Genomic DNA, 17,643 nt, shown 5'->3' with positions numbered 1-17,643 from the left:
CCCACGATCGTTTTCTTTACTAGTGTAAAACTTTGTTTGCACCTATCATAAACTTATGATTTTCTTAAATGAGTTAGATTTTTTTTCCAGAAAAAGTGAAGACTCAAAACAATTTTTTTTTTTCAGAGAAAAGTGAATACTAAAAACAAACTTTAAAATTTAAGTATGAAATACAAATTTAAAATTAAATTCAAAATTGGTTAAAATAACATTTTTGGTCTCAATACTTTTGTTCAAATTTTATCACTATAGTTTCAATGAAACGCTTCGGCCCATAGGTACTGAGGAACTTTGCTTGCATAGGTTTTTAGCAGTCTAAGTGATGTGCCTTTGTTAAGGGTGATCATCAGTTGGTCGGGGTCGGATTTCTGACTAGACCGATGCCGAACCGAGCATAATCGGTTCTGAACCTTGCCAAATCGGTCCGACTGTCGTCTGAGCAAAAAACACGACCAATCGACCGTCAGTTTGGTCTTTATTTATTTATTTATTTTTTAAAATACTTAGACGGTCTAAGTGAGTTTTATAAATTTTAAATAGTCTAAGTAGTAAGTTAGACTTCGAAAAAATGCTATATTTAATTATTTACATTTTATCACTTAGTTGTTAGTGTTGTTAGGTAAAAGTTATATTTAGTTATAAATCATTATCATTATAAATAACAAATTTCTAGTAGGATAGAAACAGAATTGGAAGTGGAAACAAAAAAAAAAAAGCAACACATGGCCATCTTCGCCAACCGACGTGGAAGTCGGTTCAAATAATACCAAACCGTCTCCGACCGATCTTCACTAATTATCGTGCTCGACTTGATTTCGGTTGGTTTGGGTCGGTCGGGTCGATTTTTCGATCTTTCATACTCATCCCTAGTTTCAATTGTCCACTTTTAGTCTATGTATTTTCAATAAATCTTAAATTTATTCTTCAATATTAGTTTATTATTCATTTTTTAATGAAATTTTTATTAATTGTAAATTTTTTTTCTATAAAATTTGAAAATATATTCACATATGATATTTCTTTCATGAAAATTATTATTAATATTTAATCAATTTCAATAAAATATAATTTTGAAATATTAAATTTAAAATTGATTAAAAGTATATGACTAAAATTAGACAATTTAAAATAATAGAACTAAAATTGAATATGGTACCCAACTTTGGGACCAAAGTTAACCTTTAAATTTTGAAGACTAAATCATTCTTAATGACAAAAATTATTAGCTTTGAAAAGTAGATAGAAGTCACCTATTCTAAAAAAAAAAAAAAGTAAATAGAAGCTAAATTTGAATTATAGAGACGAAGTCAGGACGAGAACGAACTTTTGTATTTGCTCGCCATTTTCCTGTGGGGGCAGAAAAATGAGCGATAACAACGCCGCCTTGAACAATAGTGGCGTAAGCTCGAAAGGGGCCACCCCTTTCAGAGAATTCTATCCACATCTTACAGAACGATTGGCAAAGGATTTATACCCAATTTCCCATTTCAAATAGCAAACTTCCATACTTAAGGGGATACCCATTAAGAAATTTCCCCCTTTCCCCTTCTATTACCTCTTATTCGAAGAGCCCAAGCAAGCTAAGGGGGCCTTCTTAACTGGGATTTCTGCAATTCTGCACATAATGGCTTGCAGACTTGCAGATTCCATGGTTCTTTTCAATGTACGCTTCCCTTCTTTTTAATCTTACCCTTGTGTTCTTCTTTTCTCTTATTGTTTTGGTTTGATTGTCAGGGCCCCCATCAGAATTTAGCTCGAACCCAGAAAATTGCATCCCATTGTTCGCCAGGTATGTTTTAGTATCTTCCTTTTGGAGAATTATTTGAAGTTGTTTAAGAATTGATAATTGATTGATAGACTAAATTGTCTAGCAGTTGTGTGATACGGTGTGATACAGTGTGATGACAGTTCAGAGTATATCCATGGTAGATTCAATTCCATTTACTTTGTCACTCCAGAAGGAACCTCGCATGTTGCGGACATGGTTTCTGTAATTAAATATTGAGTAAAATTTGAAATTAGATAGAAGTTAGAGTCCTCAACAAATTTCAAGTACATTGTTACTTTTTCATATCCTCATTCAACTCAAGCCTGAATTTTATATACCATAAAATGAATTAATCGACAAGGAACCAACCAACATAGCTTAGATTTTGCATTTGTTTCTTTATTCTCAAAATGCCAACATAGCCTAGATTGTGCATTTGTTTCTTTATTCTCAAAATGGGTTTTTCTAAGGTTAGCATTTTTTTCCCCTTTTGCTGTCTCTTTGAGCATAAATAACTTGGATTTTCCATTGCCAATTTGGACGGTTCAAACATACTTATTCCGATAGACAGGTATATTGCAAGTGAAGGGGGAAATATTATTTCAGAAGAAAATCAAGCGACAGAAACTATCTACTTCCTGTGAAGAGGGCTGCAATTTTACGGGCTGTTGCTGTTCCAGTTGCACCACCATCTTCTTCAGCAGATAGTGCTGAATATAGAAAACAATTATCAGAAAGCTATGGATTCGAGCAAATTGGAGAACCTCTTCCTGATAATGTTAGGTTAAAAGATATTGTTGAGTCCCTTCCTAAAGAGGTACTTCATATTGTTGCAACATACTGTTGTTTAACATCTGCCCTTGAGGCCGTTGCATTTTCATTTCTTCTGTCAAATGAAATAATTTTGATGATACTGTAATTCATGTTTATAGTTTCTTACATAGCCTAGTTAGCTTATGTTCATGTTTCTTTTACTCATTGTATCTTATTCTTTTCATTTTTTTTAAAGGTGTTTGAGATCAATGATGTGAAAGCATGGAAATCTGTTTTAGTATCTGTAGCTTCCTACACATTAGGCCTCGTCATGATTGCAAAAGTTCCATGGTATCTACTACCTTTGGCTTGGGCATGTACTGGAACTGCAATAACAGGGGTTAGTCTTATTCAAATATTCTTTCTGGTTGCTTCCCTTTCCCTTTCTTTTCCTCTCAACCTTGTCAGACTTGCAACTCTGGCCACTGAAGTTACTTTCCTCCTTAAGTTCTTTGTTATAGGTCACGATTGTGCTCACAAATCATTTTCAAGGAACAAGTTAGTGGAAGACATTGTGGGTACTTTGGCTTTCATGCCTCTAATATACCCATATGAGCCTTGGCGGTTTAAGCATGATCAACATCATGCAAAGACAAACATGTATTAGTAATCTCTCCTCTGTCTCTATCTCTCTTTGAAATACTTAATTTAGCTCTATCTTCCTGCATAAGCATTGTTCAATATTGTTCTGTCCGAAATGTCTTATTGAGGTTGGATAACATCTAGTTAAGCAATGCAAAAGCCTTTATCAGTAATATTGTGCAGAACAATATGAAGGGATATTAATGTGTTATAAAATTATAATCCATACCTTGATGGTGCTAGGTTTGTCCACATGACGTCTTATTTACTTATCACTGTTAGTTCTCCCTTGTATCTTGGGATCAAGTTAATTGAATTTCTCCACATGTTTTGCATTTTTCCTAGAGTCAAATATGGTTGTGTTAATTAAGCTTGAAATACTGCATGTATGAAGAAATAGGAATCCATATTTTATAAGTTTGGCTTGTTACTATTTATGCCTTTCATCTTGTAGTTTTAGCTAACCTTCCATTTCTGTTCTTATCCACGTATTATAGGCTGGAAGAAGATACAGCTTGGCATCCTGTGTGGAAAGAGGAATTTGATTCAGCACCTCTTTTGCGTAAAGCAATCATATATGGTTATGGTCCATTTCGACCGTGGATGTCTATAGCTCATTGGTAAGTTAACCTTGGATGGTTCTTTTGCTAGAATAATTTGACTTTATATGAAGATATCTTGTATGTGATTTGACCAAATTCTCTCTTTCTTTCATTAATATGCACCAATTTGTTCTTATGCATAATAGGTTGTTGTGGCACTTTGATTTGAAAAAGTTCAGACCAAACGAAGTGAAAAGAGTGAAGATAAGCTTAGCTTGTGTTTTTGCATTTATGTTTATTGGATGGCCATTGATCATCTACAAGACTGGGATTATTGGATGGGTCAAGTTCTGGTTAATGCCATGGCTGGGCTACCACTTTTGGGTAACATCATTTGCTTGCCTCTTCTTATTACAGTTTCTCCTATAGTCCTATGATCAATTCAATTGATGTTCTGCGTTGGATAGTGATTTGTCATGGTTCTCTATGATGTAACAATGGATTAACAAACTAGTTAACAATCAGAATCAGAGGTTATATGGCAGGGTAGACTAATAAAAATGGACCTTGTAGCTTAGACTACAGTATTCAAGTATCTTTTCATATTGTTGGAACATTAATCTTAATGAAGCTTATATCTTGCACTGATATTCCTGAAGCAAATAAAAGAATGCTTAATACCGTGTTTTCAAGATCATGAGACAATGATATGGTGTTTATGCCACTGTTCTTCATTCATAGAGGGACTATTTTATTGTTCTTATTCTGCATAACTTGAAATTGTCCCAGATAAAATTTGTTGGTTTTACTTATGTAAATTGAGCTTCTATTTAAATTACCTTTTGTTTCTTTCTTAGATGAGCACTTTCACCATGGTCCATCACACAGCTCCTCATATACCGTTTAAGTCTTCAGAAGAGTGGAACGCAGCTCAAGCGCAGCTCAATGGAACAGTTCACTGTGCTTATCCTCAGTGGTAACTGATCATTCATTTCAGTGTCTGTTTTTCCTTCTCTTTTCTTTTTTCTCGCTTAATTCGACTCTAAGCTGATAGAAAGGCGTATTAGAAAAAGATTCAGCACTATTCGTGAGATCCTCTAGTCTTGAAATCTAGATAATACATGTGAATTAAGATTTATCACACAAGTCACATTGACTTGGCTTCTAAGTTTATCTTCTCCCCTCTACAGGATTGAGATTCTCTGCCATGACATCAATGTGCACATTCCCCACCATATTTCTCCAAGAATTCCGAGTTACAACTTACGGGCAGCCCACAAGTCTCTTCAAGAAAACTGGGGAAAGGTAATGGGGTAAACCGAATGCATGTGTGCGTTTTCTTTTCAAACAGTTCTTGCAAAATCTAACGATTGCCTTGCTTAATGCATATATTTTCCCCTACTGATGCTAATAATCTAGTTCTTTTCTTCCATCTTTGTTTTCCCTGCAACACATTTATAGCATCTGAATGAGGCTTCATGGAATTGGCGATTAATGAAGACGATCATGACGATATGCCATGTCTACAGTAAAGAGGAAAACTATGTCGCATTTGACCGACTCAATAAAGAAGATTCTTATCCCATTACATTTCTCAAGAAAGTTATGCCTGATCTTGCTTGATTGATCTTACCTCAACCTTCAGGAACAACACAGACACTTGCTTCTTTCTTTCGTTGTGCAATGTTTTTCTCCACAAATTTTGAAGAACGAATGGAAGGAAACTTGGTAGGACGCCATATATTGAGTTAAAGAATTTCTCTATTTCATTTTCCAATCTCTCGCTCTCCCATTTTCTCGTGAGGGAACATTTTTTTCTCCTCAAATAGCAATAGTCTGTAACCTTTTCTTTTGTTCTTTTAACGTAGTTGTGATCTAAAGAGGAAGAACAAACACTTTGATACTTTATGTTGCCACTTTATAAAAAGGTGTAATGGAAACACTCTCTTTATCAAAGACACCGACTGACAATACAAGTACAACACAACCATTATCATTGCTTTTTGTTCTGCAGCAACCAGTTATTGAAACATAGAAAGATAAAATAGAATCATGATAGAGAGATATCTTTAGAAGAAATTATTTTCATTTGAAGCCTGTTTCTACCTCCAAAGAAAAGGTAGTAATTTGATTGTATAAATTTTTTCTCTTGTTCAAACATTTTTCATTGAATTTTCAGTTCATTTCACTTCAAAATTTTTTACTGGTAGAGTTTTCAATTTTTTTATAGTGCAACACTCGTGGGTAGGAGGATTTAAACCACAAATGTCATAATTACTAGTATACTCGAATACCAGTTGAGCTAAGCTCTTGTTAGTTAGATATTTACATAGATATTTTATAATATACATCTAAATGTTATCTTATTTTATAGAAATGATTAAAAATGATCAATTGTAGTCTAGTTCAGCCACAATCAAATCTCATCGAATTATTTTCTAGAATTCATTTAGTACTCGCTCTTCTTCCACTACTCTTCTAGTTCTCATCCCACCTCCGCATAATTTCTCTCACACACTTATACATTCACATCCCTCTCTCTTCACCCACCTATTCACATTTCTCTTATTTCTCTTTAACTTAGTCTTCACTATCTCTCTCAATTCTTCAATTTCTTCTCCATCTCTAAAATCTTTTGGTATAAATAAATCATTCTCTTCTTTCTTTTATGCTCACAATCTAAACGTTTGAGATAATTTCTTAATTTATTATTTTTTCTTTTTCTTTGTTTTATCTTGCCTACACTTTTATTCATGCTCACAAAGTCACAATAAAAAACTAGGAGTTGAAAAAGAAATCACATTATTTTCTTCTAACTTTCATTTTTTTGTATCTATTTTTCTAAGATATATGATTGTGTATTTCCCCCCTTTTTTATAGAGATGTAGAGAATTGATCCAAGATTTATACATTTGAGGTAATTTCTTAATTTATTTTCATTTTCTTCCTTGTTGTCGCTCCTACATTTTTTCGTAGATGTGTTTATATGTGCTTTTTCTTATTTAATATTTTTTTTAATAGGTGAATGAAGTTGGAGCAACTCACAACTTAGTACTTCTTCAATAACAATGTCGTATTTAAAATCACACAAGAGCTTTGTTGTTGGATGAAGAATTGTGTACTTTTTTTTATATATAATTTATTTTAAAATTGTAATGAAAATATATTGTGTATCCTTATATTTATTTTTTAAAAAATTATATGAACAAATTTGATATGTGCAAGTCTTTTGTTCAAGTTAGAATGCAAATTTTTTCTTAGTATAATTAGTTAACATGATATAATAAAATGTAGATACATCACATGCATAACACATTTTTTTTTTTTTTTTTAAAAAAGAGTGGAATAACATTTTAATTTTTTTTTAATCATAGTTATTTATATATTACCTAAATTACTATTATTCTTAAATCTTTTAAATGAAACATTTTTTTATTCCTCCCTCAATTATCTCAATTATATGTACCTAAATGTCAATGACGAATGTCGAAGATCATAATATCTAGATGCATTACTTTTTCTATATATTAAACATGGAAATATCACGTGCATCGCACGTTATTAAAGACTAGTATAGATAAAAGTCATTATGTGGAGAAATTTTTTTGGTTCTTTTACTGTTTCTTTATAAGTCTTTTCATGGTTAATTTGTTAGCAATTTAGTAATTTTAAATATAAATTATTTTATTTGAAATTGTTTTTTATGGTTCATTTATTTCTCTCTTCTTCTAGTACTCTTCTCCACCTTTTCACATTTCTCTTATATATAAGTCTCCCAACCCTTTAAATTCCTCTTAATTTCTAGAATCTTTGGGTATAAATAAAATCATTCTCTTCTTTCATTCATACTCGTAAAGTCGCAGTTAAAAATTTAGAGGTGGAGAAAAAATCACATCATTCTTTTCTTCTAATTTTCATTTGTGTGTGCTTTTTCTTATTTTATATTTTTTTTAGTAGGTGGAGGAAGATTGGAGCCACCTTCAACTTAATATTTTTTCAACCACAATAATAACAAATGTCTTATTTAAAATTACACAAGAGCTTCATTGTTGTATGATTTCTTGATGACCTCCATATGTGATAATGATAATGATGAACTAAAAACTGTCGAAACTTTTAATTCGATCAAATAATTGTTTCATTTCCTTCTCTAATTCTGTAATATTAGGGCAATAATGAGTCGATCATCAGAAAGCTGGTCAATCTTCTTTTCAAGTTACTTGTTATTAAGTAACCAAAGGAGGGGGGTTTTATGTTGAATTGGTTTTGATTGCTTTGAATTAAAGAAAAGAAATAACAAAGAAACAAAATTTAAGGATTGATTGAATTTAAACTATCAATGAGACAAATATCTAGCCCACCGTGTTTTAAGGTTACTCTTAATTTGCTCCTCAATCATCAATTACTCATACACATAACTCGCAATCTTATAAGTATAAAATTAGTCAACCACATCTAGAAAAGCTAAGTCCTATTAATCAAATCAATCTTTTTGTTTAGATGAAAAGCATCTTGAACATGCAAATAAATTAGCATCAAGATCTAGGCCTATTGTTAAGTCGAACAATTAATTCAGAATTGTCTGATTAAGTGTTCGATGTGAATCTTTCTTAAGTTAGTTAGATGAATGCTATTGGATTGGAATTGTTGAATCAATATACAACTCTAACTTAACTTTTGTCACTTGGTGATATAATAACCTAAAGATTGTGTATTAGATGTAGATCTATAACAATGAACTAAACATGCTTGGCTAATTTATCAGATATTCCCAAACACATTCAATTAATTGATTAAGAACAAGGAGAGAATTCAACAAATCATAAAATTACAAGATGAAATTTTTCATCTCATGAGTTTGCCAATTAAAAGATAAACACTACATTCCAAACTAGATAATAGTACCTTAGCCTTGATACATACTTGAATTCACAAAATAATAATCAATGGATGTCTCTATTGAGTGGGGAAGATGAAATTTAAAGGAGAGAAAATTGTCTAGAGAGAAATGTAACTGAAAATCTTGTTGAATCTCTGCAGGCAACTAGGGCATTTTATAAAATAACGCAATGGCGTCGCGACACTCTGAGGAAGGTTGCTCTCAGGTATTTAGTGCAATGTCATAGTGCAGTGTTAGCTCTACGACGCTGCGATGCATGTATCGTCTGTGAAGATCCGTAGCGTTGTGGCGCTCTAGGATAGCGCCGTGACACTCCTTGCTTTGCACGAAATCGAGGCTCAGCCTTATGGTGCCACAATGCCAGCCTAAAATGCCCCAATTTACTTTTCGTGCCCCAATTGATACTCTAAACCTCCAAATAAGCTCGTTTTGTCCCAAAATTGATGCTAAGGGTTGGTTCTACCTACATGATGCTTAATGCCATGTAAAATCAAGGAATAAAATCGTAAAATACAAGAACAATCTCGAGTTAAGTAAAATGAAATAAGATATTTTAAGCGGTATTATCACGCTCAACTTAATTCTTGATCGTCCCTCATCTTAATGCTTAAGACACACGTGACAGAAAATTAAAGGGCATTCATTTTTCCTAAGGACACTAACTTTCACACTCCAACTGTAATGACTTGTCCCACTCTTTTTGTAGGTGTCCTAACCACAACGAAGGTATCTCTTTTTACCCCTATCCACACGTTCACACAACCCATTAATTTTATACGCACATATATATATTCTTGTAAGCTCATACTCTCTTATTTCTTCCTATCTCATATTACACCCTTTTCTAGCAAGTTTATTCTCCTCACTGATAGGGTCTTTCAAGGTGATAACAATCCTCTAGGTTGAATAGTGCAATTCTAAGCAAAAAAAGATCTATGATAGACAGACAAAAAACATAAATATGCATGAAAGGTATGATAGCAAATTTTCAAAAAATGGCTAAAAAAACATAATGCTTTCTTCCGACCTAACCTTATGCCAACATAACCTACTAGTGTATCATCAACTAGTCATGGTAAAGGAACAAGCAACTAAGCAAACTAATGAAGCAAATAAGCATTGTTCGAGCACAAGACTCAAGGATCCAAGCCAACTAATTTCTCAACTTTAAAAATACACATTATCCCTAATATGAGAAGTTAGGATCACAAGGAAATAGAAAACTTCCCTGAAGTGCGGGAAGGAAGAATTTGGATCTTCAAAAAGCATTCTCCCCATCAGACCTATCAAAACAAAAAGATGGAAAATACTAGGATTGGTCAGGGGATCAATGAAAGTTCTTATCGAGTTTCCTCAGACTTGTCTCACATCACCTCCTCCAAAGATTGGAAGGTTTAGGATTAAGCTTAGCTTCAAGTATTGAACACTTGGGAAAGTATATCCTTTTAGGAATTAGGAAAGTATTGATCACAAGTAAAGACACATTCTTTCCCAATTTCACCAATGAATTTTAGGACCCCACCAAAACCTTGTGAACATACTAGTAATATTTGGACAAGAACTATTAGTAAGCTTAAAAATACTCATTCCATAAATTGGAATTGCCTGCCCAACACTTTTTATTAGAATTTTCTTTCCTCCAGCCATTAACAGTATGCCAAACCCTATCAGCAATGTATCATTTTAATTAAATTACTAAATAATTTAATGAAATTGTAATAAAAATTTGCCCAACTATTTGAAGGGAAACTCCATTTCGATTTCGATTGAAAACATAAATTTACAGTACAACAAATAAATTATGCAATCAAAGTAACTTACAACATGCTTTTCAAATAAAATACATAGTTCAAGGGATATTATCTTTGAAGAACATTTCTTCTTGTATTTATCGAACAGTCACGAACTCCTCGATCAAACAACAACAAGAACTTGAAGATCTTCTTCAAGTGAATCATGAACCAAATGGGAAGAGAACACCACCACTCGGATTCCTTGGTATGCTCAGGGTGAGAACCCAAGAGTGATGGACTCTGACTATTTTAGTTAAGAGGATATTTGTGAGTTTGGAGGAGGAAGACGATTGAAGAAGAAGCACTGTCGCATAGCAACCTTCTCAATCGTTTAGGCTATCGCATAGCAAAACTTCCTATCGCATAGACAAAAGGCCTATTGCATATGCTCTCCGTTTTTCGTGTAGATTATCGCATAGTCTATTCTTTGCGGATCTTGTTGTTCTCTTTGGTATATAGAAAAAGAAAAAATAATTTTTCCTTTTATTCCAATTGCCATAAAATTTTCATAATCATCCACTAAGGTAGTTTTTGAAAAAAATGATTATTATTCAAAATAATAAATAATATAAATAAATATGATAACCAACTTATCATATTATATTTATAATCTACAGTTTTAATATTGTGTCACATACAATATAAATAATAGTTATTTTTTCTCTATTTTATGGCATTTAATATAAATCAATTTATATTAAATTAACAACTATTTGAATCTCATTCAAATATTTATTCCTCCAATTAATGTATCAAATACATTATATCAATTATATCATATATAATTGAATTAATTTAATTATATCATATATATAATTAAATTCCATCTTATTAATTTGAACAATTCAAATTAATCCAAAAATTGATTCTCAACATAATCGTGAGCTATCAATGGGACCTTATGGACCTGTAGCTTGAAGCTCCAACTGTACATGAATAATTAATTAAAATCTTTAATTACATTATCCATCATCCGTTAACTGTCGGGCACTTCACTAAAGACTGACAGTTGCACTCTTCACAGTACAAATATATTTCTATGTCCATTGGATATAACCAATCAATAATGCGATGACCCTTCACAAATTGTTCGTAAGTATAGCAAGACCAAATTACTGTTTTGCCCCTGTAGTTACATCTAATTCCTTAAGTACACTTATTACTCTAATGAACAATAAGTCATAGTCCAACTATGACTATGTCCCCTCAAGCTAGGAGAGGGTGTTTCCACTATGTTTAAGATCCAAAATCGGCCCTTAAGGGAACAATTTATCTACTTACCCCTGCATTGGGGAAAGAGTGAATTCTGTTTTGTGTAGCTGAGTTTCCAGCACCCCAATTAGACGAATCCCAAAATTGTAGGCCTATTGAGTTGGCAATCTGGCCACTCTCACCCATACAAATGAAAGGACCGCCTTCATGAGGAGGAGTTCACAACTCATTCAGGATTCAGGTCAGGTCACTTATGGTCATCCTAGTGAAATGTAAGTCTCTATTAACAACGGTGTTATATAAAGAGACTAATCATTTTGTGGTCTGGTCTTATACAAACTTTTTGTATACAATACCCCCGCTTGCATGTCTCTACATGAATGATCAGGAACATATCATTTGTAGCACTTTACAACATTTGTAACACCTACAAAGTGGGTCATATCCGTAGTGTCATCAGGATAAGGTACCCAACCTTATCCATCTACTACAGACCATTTAGGTTATCATTTAAGCAAGATCCACCTGTATGTCTGTATATACTTGTTTAAATTTACTTAAAATAACTTTGGATTTTAGTTTATTGAATTGAGTATAAGCTTATAAAATAACACTTATTTTATTAATAATAATATGTTTATACAGAGTTTACGAACTACGAGATTACAAGAAGATTTAGGACACCTATCCCAACATTTTTGGAATGCATCTAACCTCAATCGTTGGATTAAAAAAAAAAAAACAATCAATCATTTCTAAAGACTTCGTCAATTCTTAACTAATTGTAATTTAGTAGTATGGGTAGAAAAATGTTTATTCGAAGGTAAGGAAGAAGAAAACTAAATGGGGAAGAATTTCCAATTTCCTCGATTAAATGAAAGAAACTATAAGTAAAAGGTATACATTAATATTTAGGGTCTTTTATAAGAGATACATAGCAAAGATATAAAAGAAGAAAATATCAATTACAACCCAAAGGAACATAATTCAATTGACATAATGCTTGTACTATCAATCTTGAGGTTAGAAGTTTTTCTATATGTAATATATATTTTCAATATTTTCTTTAATAATCAAATTCAATTCTCGTCCAAAAAATTGATTTATTATGATATCATTATTCATTATTCATTTGGTGTCAAATTGTGCCAAATTCAACCTATTTCTTTTAAGTATATTGCTTCTCAACTTCTAGCGTCAAAATTGAAAGAAAGATTTTAACAGATATCAATTAAGACCCTACACTCTCACATGTGAGTAAAAGATTATCACTCATCTAAATTGATTTGTTTTGTAATGTTTTTTTAAATTGTCTCTATAATCATATATAAATTAAGAGTGTCTGACATTTTTCTTATTTTATTTTCTTAAGTTTAAGAAAATATATGTGATTTTGAATGGATATACATTATACTATATTTTGAAACATTCGATAAATAAAAGTTAAGGTCTTGTTTGGTAACTATTTTATTTTTTATTTATTTTTTAATTTTTTGAAAATGAAGCAACTATATGTAACTTAGGGTACAAGTGTGAAGATAATAAAATCATTCTTATCAAAACATAATTTACTCATAAACCATAATTTTCTTCCTTGCAAACACGATATTTTGGAAACAACTTAATCAATTCGGTTACTAGAGAACAAGCTCGAGGCAAGTAAACCATGCTATGCCACTATAAATCATATCTCAAAAGCACATAAAACATTAACGAGGAAAGTTTATAAACTCACGGTATTCAAATTACATTCACTGCCTCATAGACTTCAAAGCATACTTTAAGAATATCATAGTTCAAATCATTTCATTCTACCTTAGAACAAATAATTCTTATCATAGAAAATCACACAGGTTCGTAAAAGTATTATTTAAAATTATTTGTCATTCACATTCACAGATTTGCTCTCTCAGAATTATAAGCTTCATCTAGTGTTGTCTGGCCTCGAATAGCTTGAAATTTCGATTGAATCCCGATTACTCTGTTTTTACAAAAATCTGCACAACTCACAATTTTCTCCCAAATTGATGGCCTTCCCGAACTTTTTTTTCTTCAAAAACCCTTGAGCACCTCTCTTACTCAATCCTCTTCAACATTTTGTGAAGGAAGTTTTTCAATTGCACAACTGGTTTGAGAGAAAATCTTCAATCTTTCCACGATAACACACCTTGTTCGCTGCAGTTTTTGTTTACCAGAACTCTAAATTCATCAATTCTAGACCAAATAACCTTAGGTTTTCAGTTTATTTATAACTAACTTTTTGTAACGGTCAGCTGGTATTGTTGGGGATGATGCCCTAAAGTCTCGTATCCTGTAGTTTGTAAACACAATTAATTTTGTACGAACACTTGTGATGTATAATATATGATATTTTCTTCACTACTTGTCTTTAAACATTGAATATTTTATTTGCTTTACCACAAACCAATAAACTAAAATCCCTGGTTATCATTGTGTAACTTAAGCATGTATGTGGTGACATACAAGTAGATCATGTCTTAAGTGATAACCAAAATGGTCTGTAGTATACGAATATAGGAGGGAAACCTTATCCTAGTAACGCCATGGACGTGGCCCACTTTGTTGAATAGTTACAAGTGTTGTGACTTGCTACAGATGGTCTGATCCTGATCATTTGTGTAGGGACATGCGAGCGGGGCATCCTATACAAAGAGTTTGTATAAGGCCCGACCACGAAGTGTTAACATCTTGTTATATAACGCCGTTCATGATAGAAGCTTCACTTCACTAGGATGACCATAGGTAACATGACCTCTATCCTGGGTGGGTTGGGAACTCCTGCCTTTGAGGGCGGTCCTTTGATTTTCATGGGTGCGAGTGGCCAAGTCGCGAACTCAAACCTACCACTTTGGGGATTCGTCTGATTTGGTAGCTGGGAACTCAACTACACAAGATGAAATTCACTCCTTTCCCAAAGCAGGGGTAAGTAGATAGATTGCTCCCTTAAAGGCTGATCCCAGGGCTTGGGCTTGAACAATGTGGCGCTACACACCTTCTCATGGCCCGAGAGGTGTCCACACATAGTAGGACTATGTTGTATTGTTCATTAGAGGGATCAGTGATACTCAAGGAGTTAGATGTAACTACAGGGGCAAAACGATAAATTGACCCAACTGTACTTACGAGCATCTGTGAAGGGTTATCATACTGTTGATTAGTTATATCCGATGGACACAAAAATATATCTGTGGTAAGGAGAGTTCAGCTGTCGGTCTTTAGTGGAATGCCTGACAGTTAACGGATGGTGGATCTCATGGCTAAAGAGTTTAGTCAGCTATTCATGTACCGTTGGAGCTTCGAGCCATAGGTCCATAAGGTCCCCTTGATAGCTCAATAGATTCAAGTTGAGAATCAGTTTTTGGGTCAACTTGAAATGTTCAAATTGATAAGAGGGAGTTCGATTATATATGATATGATTGAACTGGTTAATTATATATGATATGATTAACTTTATATGTGAGATACATTAATTGGAGGAAAATGGATATAAATATGATTTATATCTAATAGAGAAAAAAATACTATGGGCTGTATATGATATTAAACTATAGATTAATGAATATAATATGATTATATTTATTATTTTTTTTGGCAATCATGGGATAATTGTGCACGCCGTTTTCTCCGTAACCGTGCATTAGTAGGAAGTTGCAATCAGTTTTCGTAACTGAAGAATAAAATGAAAATATTTTCATTTTGAAAAAAAATCACGGAATTCGCTCAAGAGTAGTGTGTTGCCTATCGCTTAGTAAATTGAGAGACTATACGATAACTCGAATTATACTACACGATCGCATACACACGCACGCTTCTTCTAAACGACCGCCTACGTTTATCTAAACGATCGTCTAGCGCCCGAGCATTTACTAAACAATAGTATAGACGATCGCTTCCTTTTTTTCTACATGATCATGTACTTCATCTAAACGATTACGCATTTTGTCTATACGATAGACTAAGCTTTCTCCCACTTGCTTGATCGTGGTATATAATATTTATATCCTCCTCCCCTCTACTAAATCCGAACAGAGCCCACTCTTTGGATTCTCATATCGAGAATATTAAGGTTTCCAAGTGGTGGTGTTGTCTCCATCTCTTTTTGTTCGTCTGAGTCGTTCGTGGTAGACGACCGGTGGTGTTACTGAATGATAACTTGATGTTCCAGCGAGAGCAAGAGCACCTGTTCCTTGGAGAGAGCGAGATTTGTTGTGAAGAAAGGTTCTTTGATTGGTAAGGTTTCTTGTTCTTTTGTTACTTAATCTTAAAGCATGCCGGTAATTTTATAGTATGATGCATATCTGTTTGTTTGAATGTAAATATGGTAATTTTGTCACAATGTCTTTAGAAAGATCCGCTTATGCTCAAAGATACTCTTGTATAAGAGTTCCTTTAGGTATATCATTATAAATACCACTGATTTCGAATTAAAACCTAAGAGAGTTATCATCTTTTCTTAGTTTTCCTGCAAACAAAAATCTGTAAGCAATCTTCAGTTAGTAAAAGATTTCAGATTTTCCCGTGGACGTAGGCATCCTTGTCGAACCACGTAAATCACCATGTCTCTTTCTTCTTCCTTATCTTTCTTATTTTCAATCGAGTAATACTTCACTGTAAATCGTGCGCCAATCGTTTACATTACAAATCGCATCGAGTATCAAGTTATCGAGTCAATCGTGCATCCAATTATTGCTATCGAGTAGGTCCAAGTACACCATTTTCACCTTCAAGTTGCATTGAGCATCGTTTAAGAACCGTCGAGTACGATTGAGTATTTACTCTGTTATCATCGAGTTGCATTGAGGATTTAACAGAAACCAGTCAGACGAAGAAGGGAACTCAGATTGAGGACCGAGTAGCAACGTGTCGAGCGTCGAGTTCCGAGTATCGAGGATTTGGCAGAATTGATTTAAGTCATTTCTTCATCTCTTCAACAGTGATCTTGAGTATTTGGGACTTGTAAAGGGTCTTCAGCCCAATAATTATTGGTATTAGAGCATTTAAAGGTCATCAAGGTCATCTTTCTTGGAGCTTCAAGATTATCAAGAAATCAAGACTCGATACTGATTCAAAAATGGCCATTGCAAGGTATGAGATCGAGAAGTTTGATGGGAAGGCCGATTTTGGCCTATGGAAGGCCAAAATCAAAGCCATTCTTGGACAACAAAGTGCACACAAGACCCTTTTGGACCCATCAACATTGCCAAACACCATATCAGCACAATAAAGAGAAGACATGGAGCCCACAACATATGCGACTCTGGTTCTAAATCTTAGTGACAGTATTCTGAGGCAAGTAATTGATCAAGACACAACCTACAAGATGTAGGCCAAGCTAGAAAGTCTGTTTGCTACAAATGATCTCCCCAACAAGATGTCTCTGAGGGAGAAGTTCTTCACGTTCAAGATGGATTCTTCCAAGCCTCTTTCAGAAAATTTAGATGGATTTAAGAGGATAGTCTCAGAGTTCAAGAGACTTGATGAGAAAATTGGCGACGAGAATGAAGTTTTTGTGCTATTAAACTCTCTACCCGAAGCCTATAAAGAGGCGAAGAATGCTCTGAAATATGGCAGAGAATCAATTACAACTGATGCCATCATCTCAGCATTAAGAACAAGAGAGCTAGAGCTTCAGTCAATCAAGAAACAGCAGCCTAATGTAGAGGGGCTGTTTGCCAAGGGAAAGAACAAGCAGAACCAGTCTAAGGGGAATAAAAACCAGTTAGGTGAAGAGCACAAGCCAAAGACCAAGATGAGATGCAATTACTACAAGAAGAAAGGTCACCTAATGGGAGGTTGTTATAGGCTGAAAAGGAAAAACTAAGAAAAAGAGAAGGATCAGAAGGGGAAACAATCAGAAGCATCTGTGGTTGAAGGTTCCTACTTTTACTTTGATGCTTTAGCCTCCACCAGAAATCAAACCAACCAAATCAATCCTCTTGGGAAGCATGATTGGGTGCTAAACTCTGGATGCACTTATCATATGACACTTTTCAGACCTTAATTTTATACTTA

General features: G+C 33.6%; 1 protein-coding gene across 1 annotated transcript; it reads left to right on the top strand.

Annotated features, from left to right (window-relative positions):
• The first annotated feature begins 1,314 nt into the window (after positions 1–1,314).
• Positions 1,315–5,661, top strand: FAD6 (fatty acid desaturase 6). Its single transcript, XM_039024150.2, is given in 11 exon segments — positions 1,315–1,663; positions 1,735–1,789; positions 2,340–2,392; positions 2,394–2,585; positions 2,778–2,921; positions 3,030–3,181; positions 3,661–3,783; positions 3,912–4,089; positions 4,563–4,681; positions 4,896–5,010; positions 5,167–5,661. Coding segments are annotated over 11 exon segments (1,332 nt in total). The 5' UTR covers positions 1,315–1,624; the 3' UTR covers positions 5,329–5,661.
• The last annotated feature ends 11,982 nt before the right edge of the window (positions 5,662–17,643 follow it).

The sequence above is a fragment of the Benincasa hispida genome, chromosome 2, assembly GCF_027475165.1.
Source record: "Benincasa hispida cultivar pf3 chromosome 2, pf3_genome.v1.1, whole genome shotgun sequence".
Lineage (NCBI taxonomy): Eukaryota > Viridiplantae > Streptophyta > Magnoliopsida > Cucurbitales > Cucurbitaceae > Benincasa > Benincasa hispida.
The sequence above is the reverse complement of the archived record's forward strand: the minus strand, read 5'-3'. Positions and strand labels throughout refer to the sequence as shown.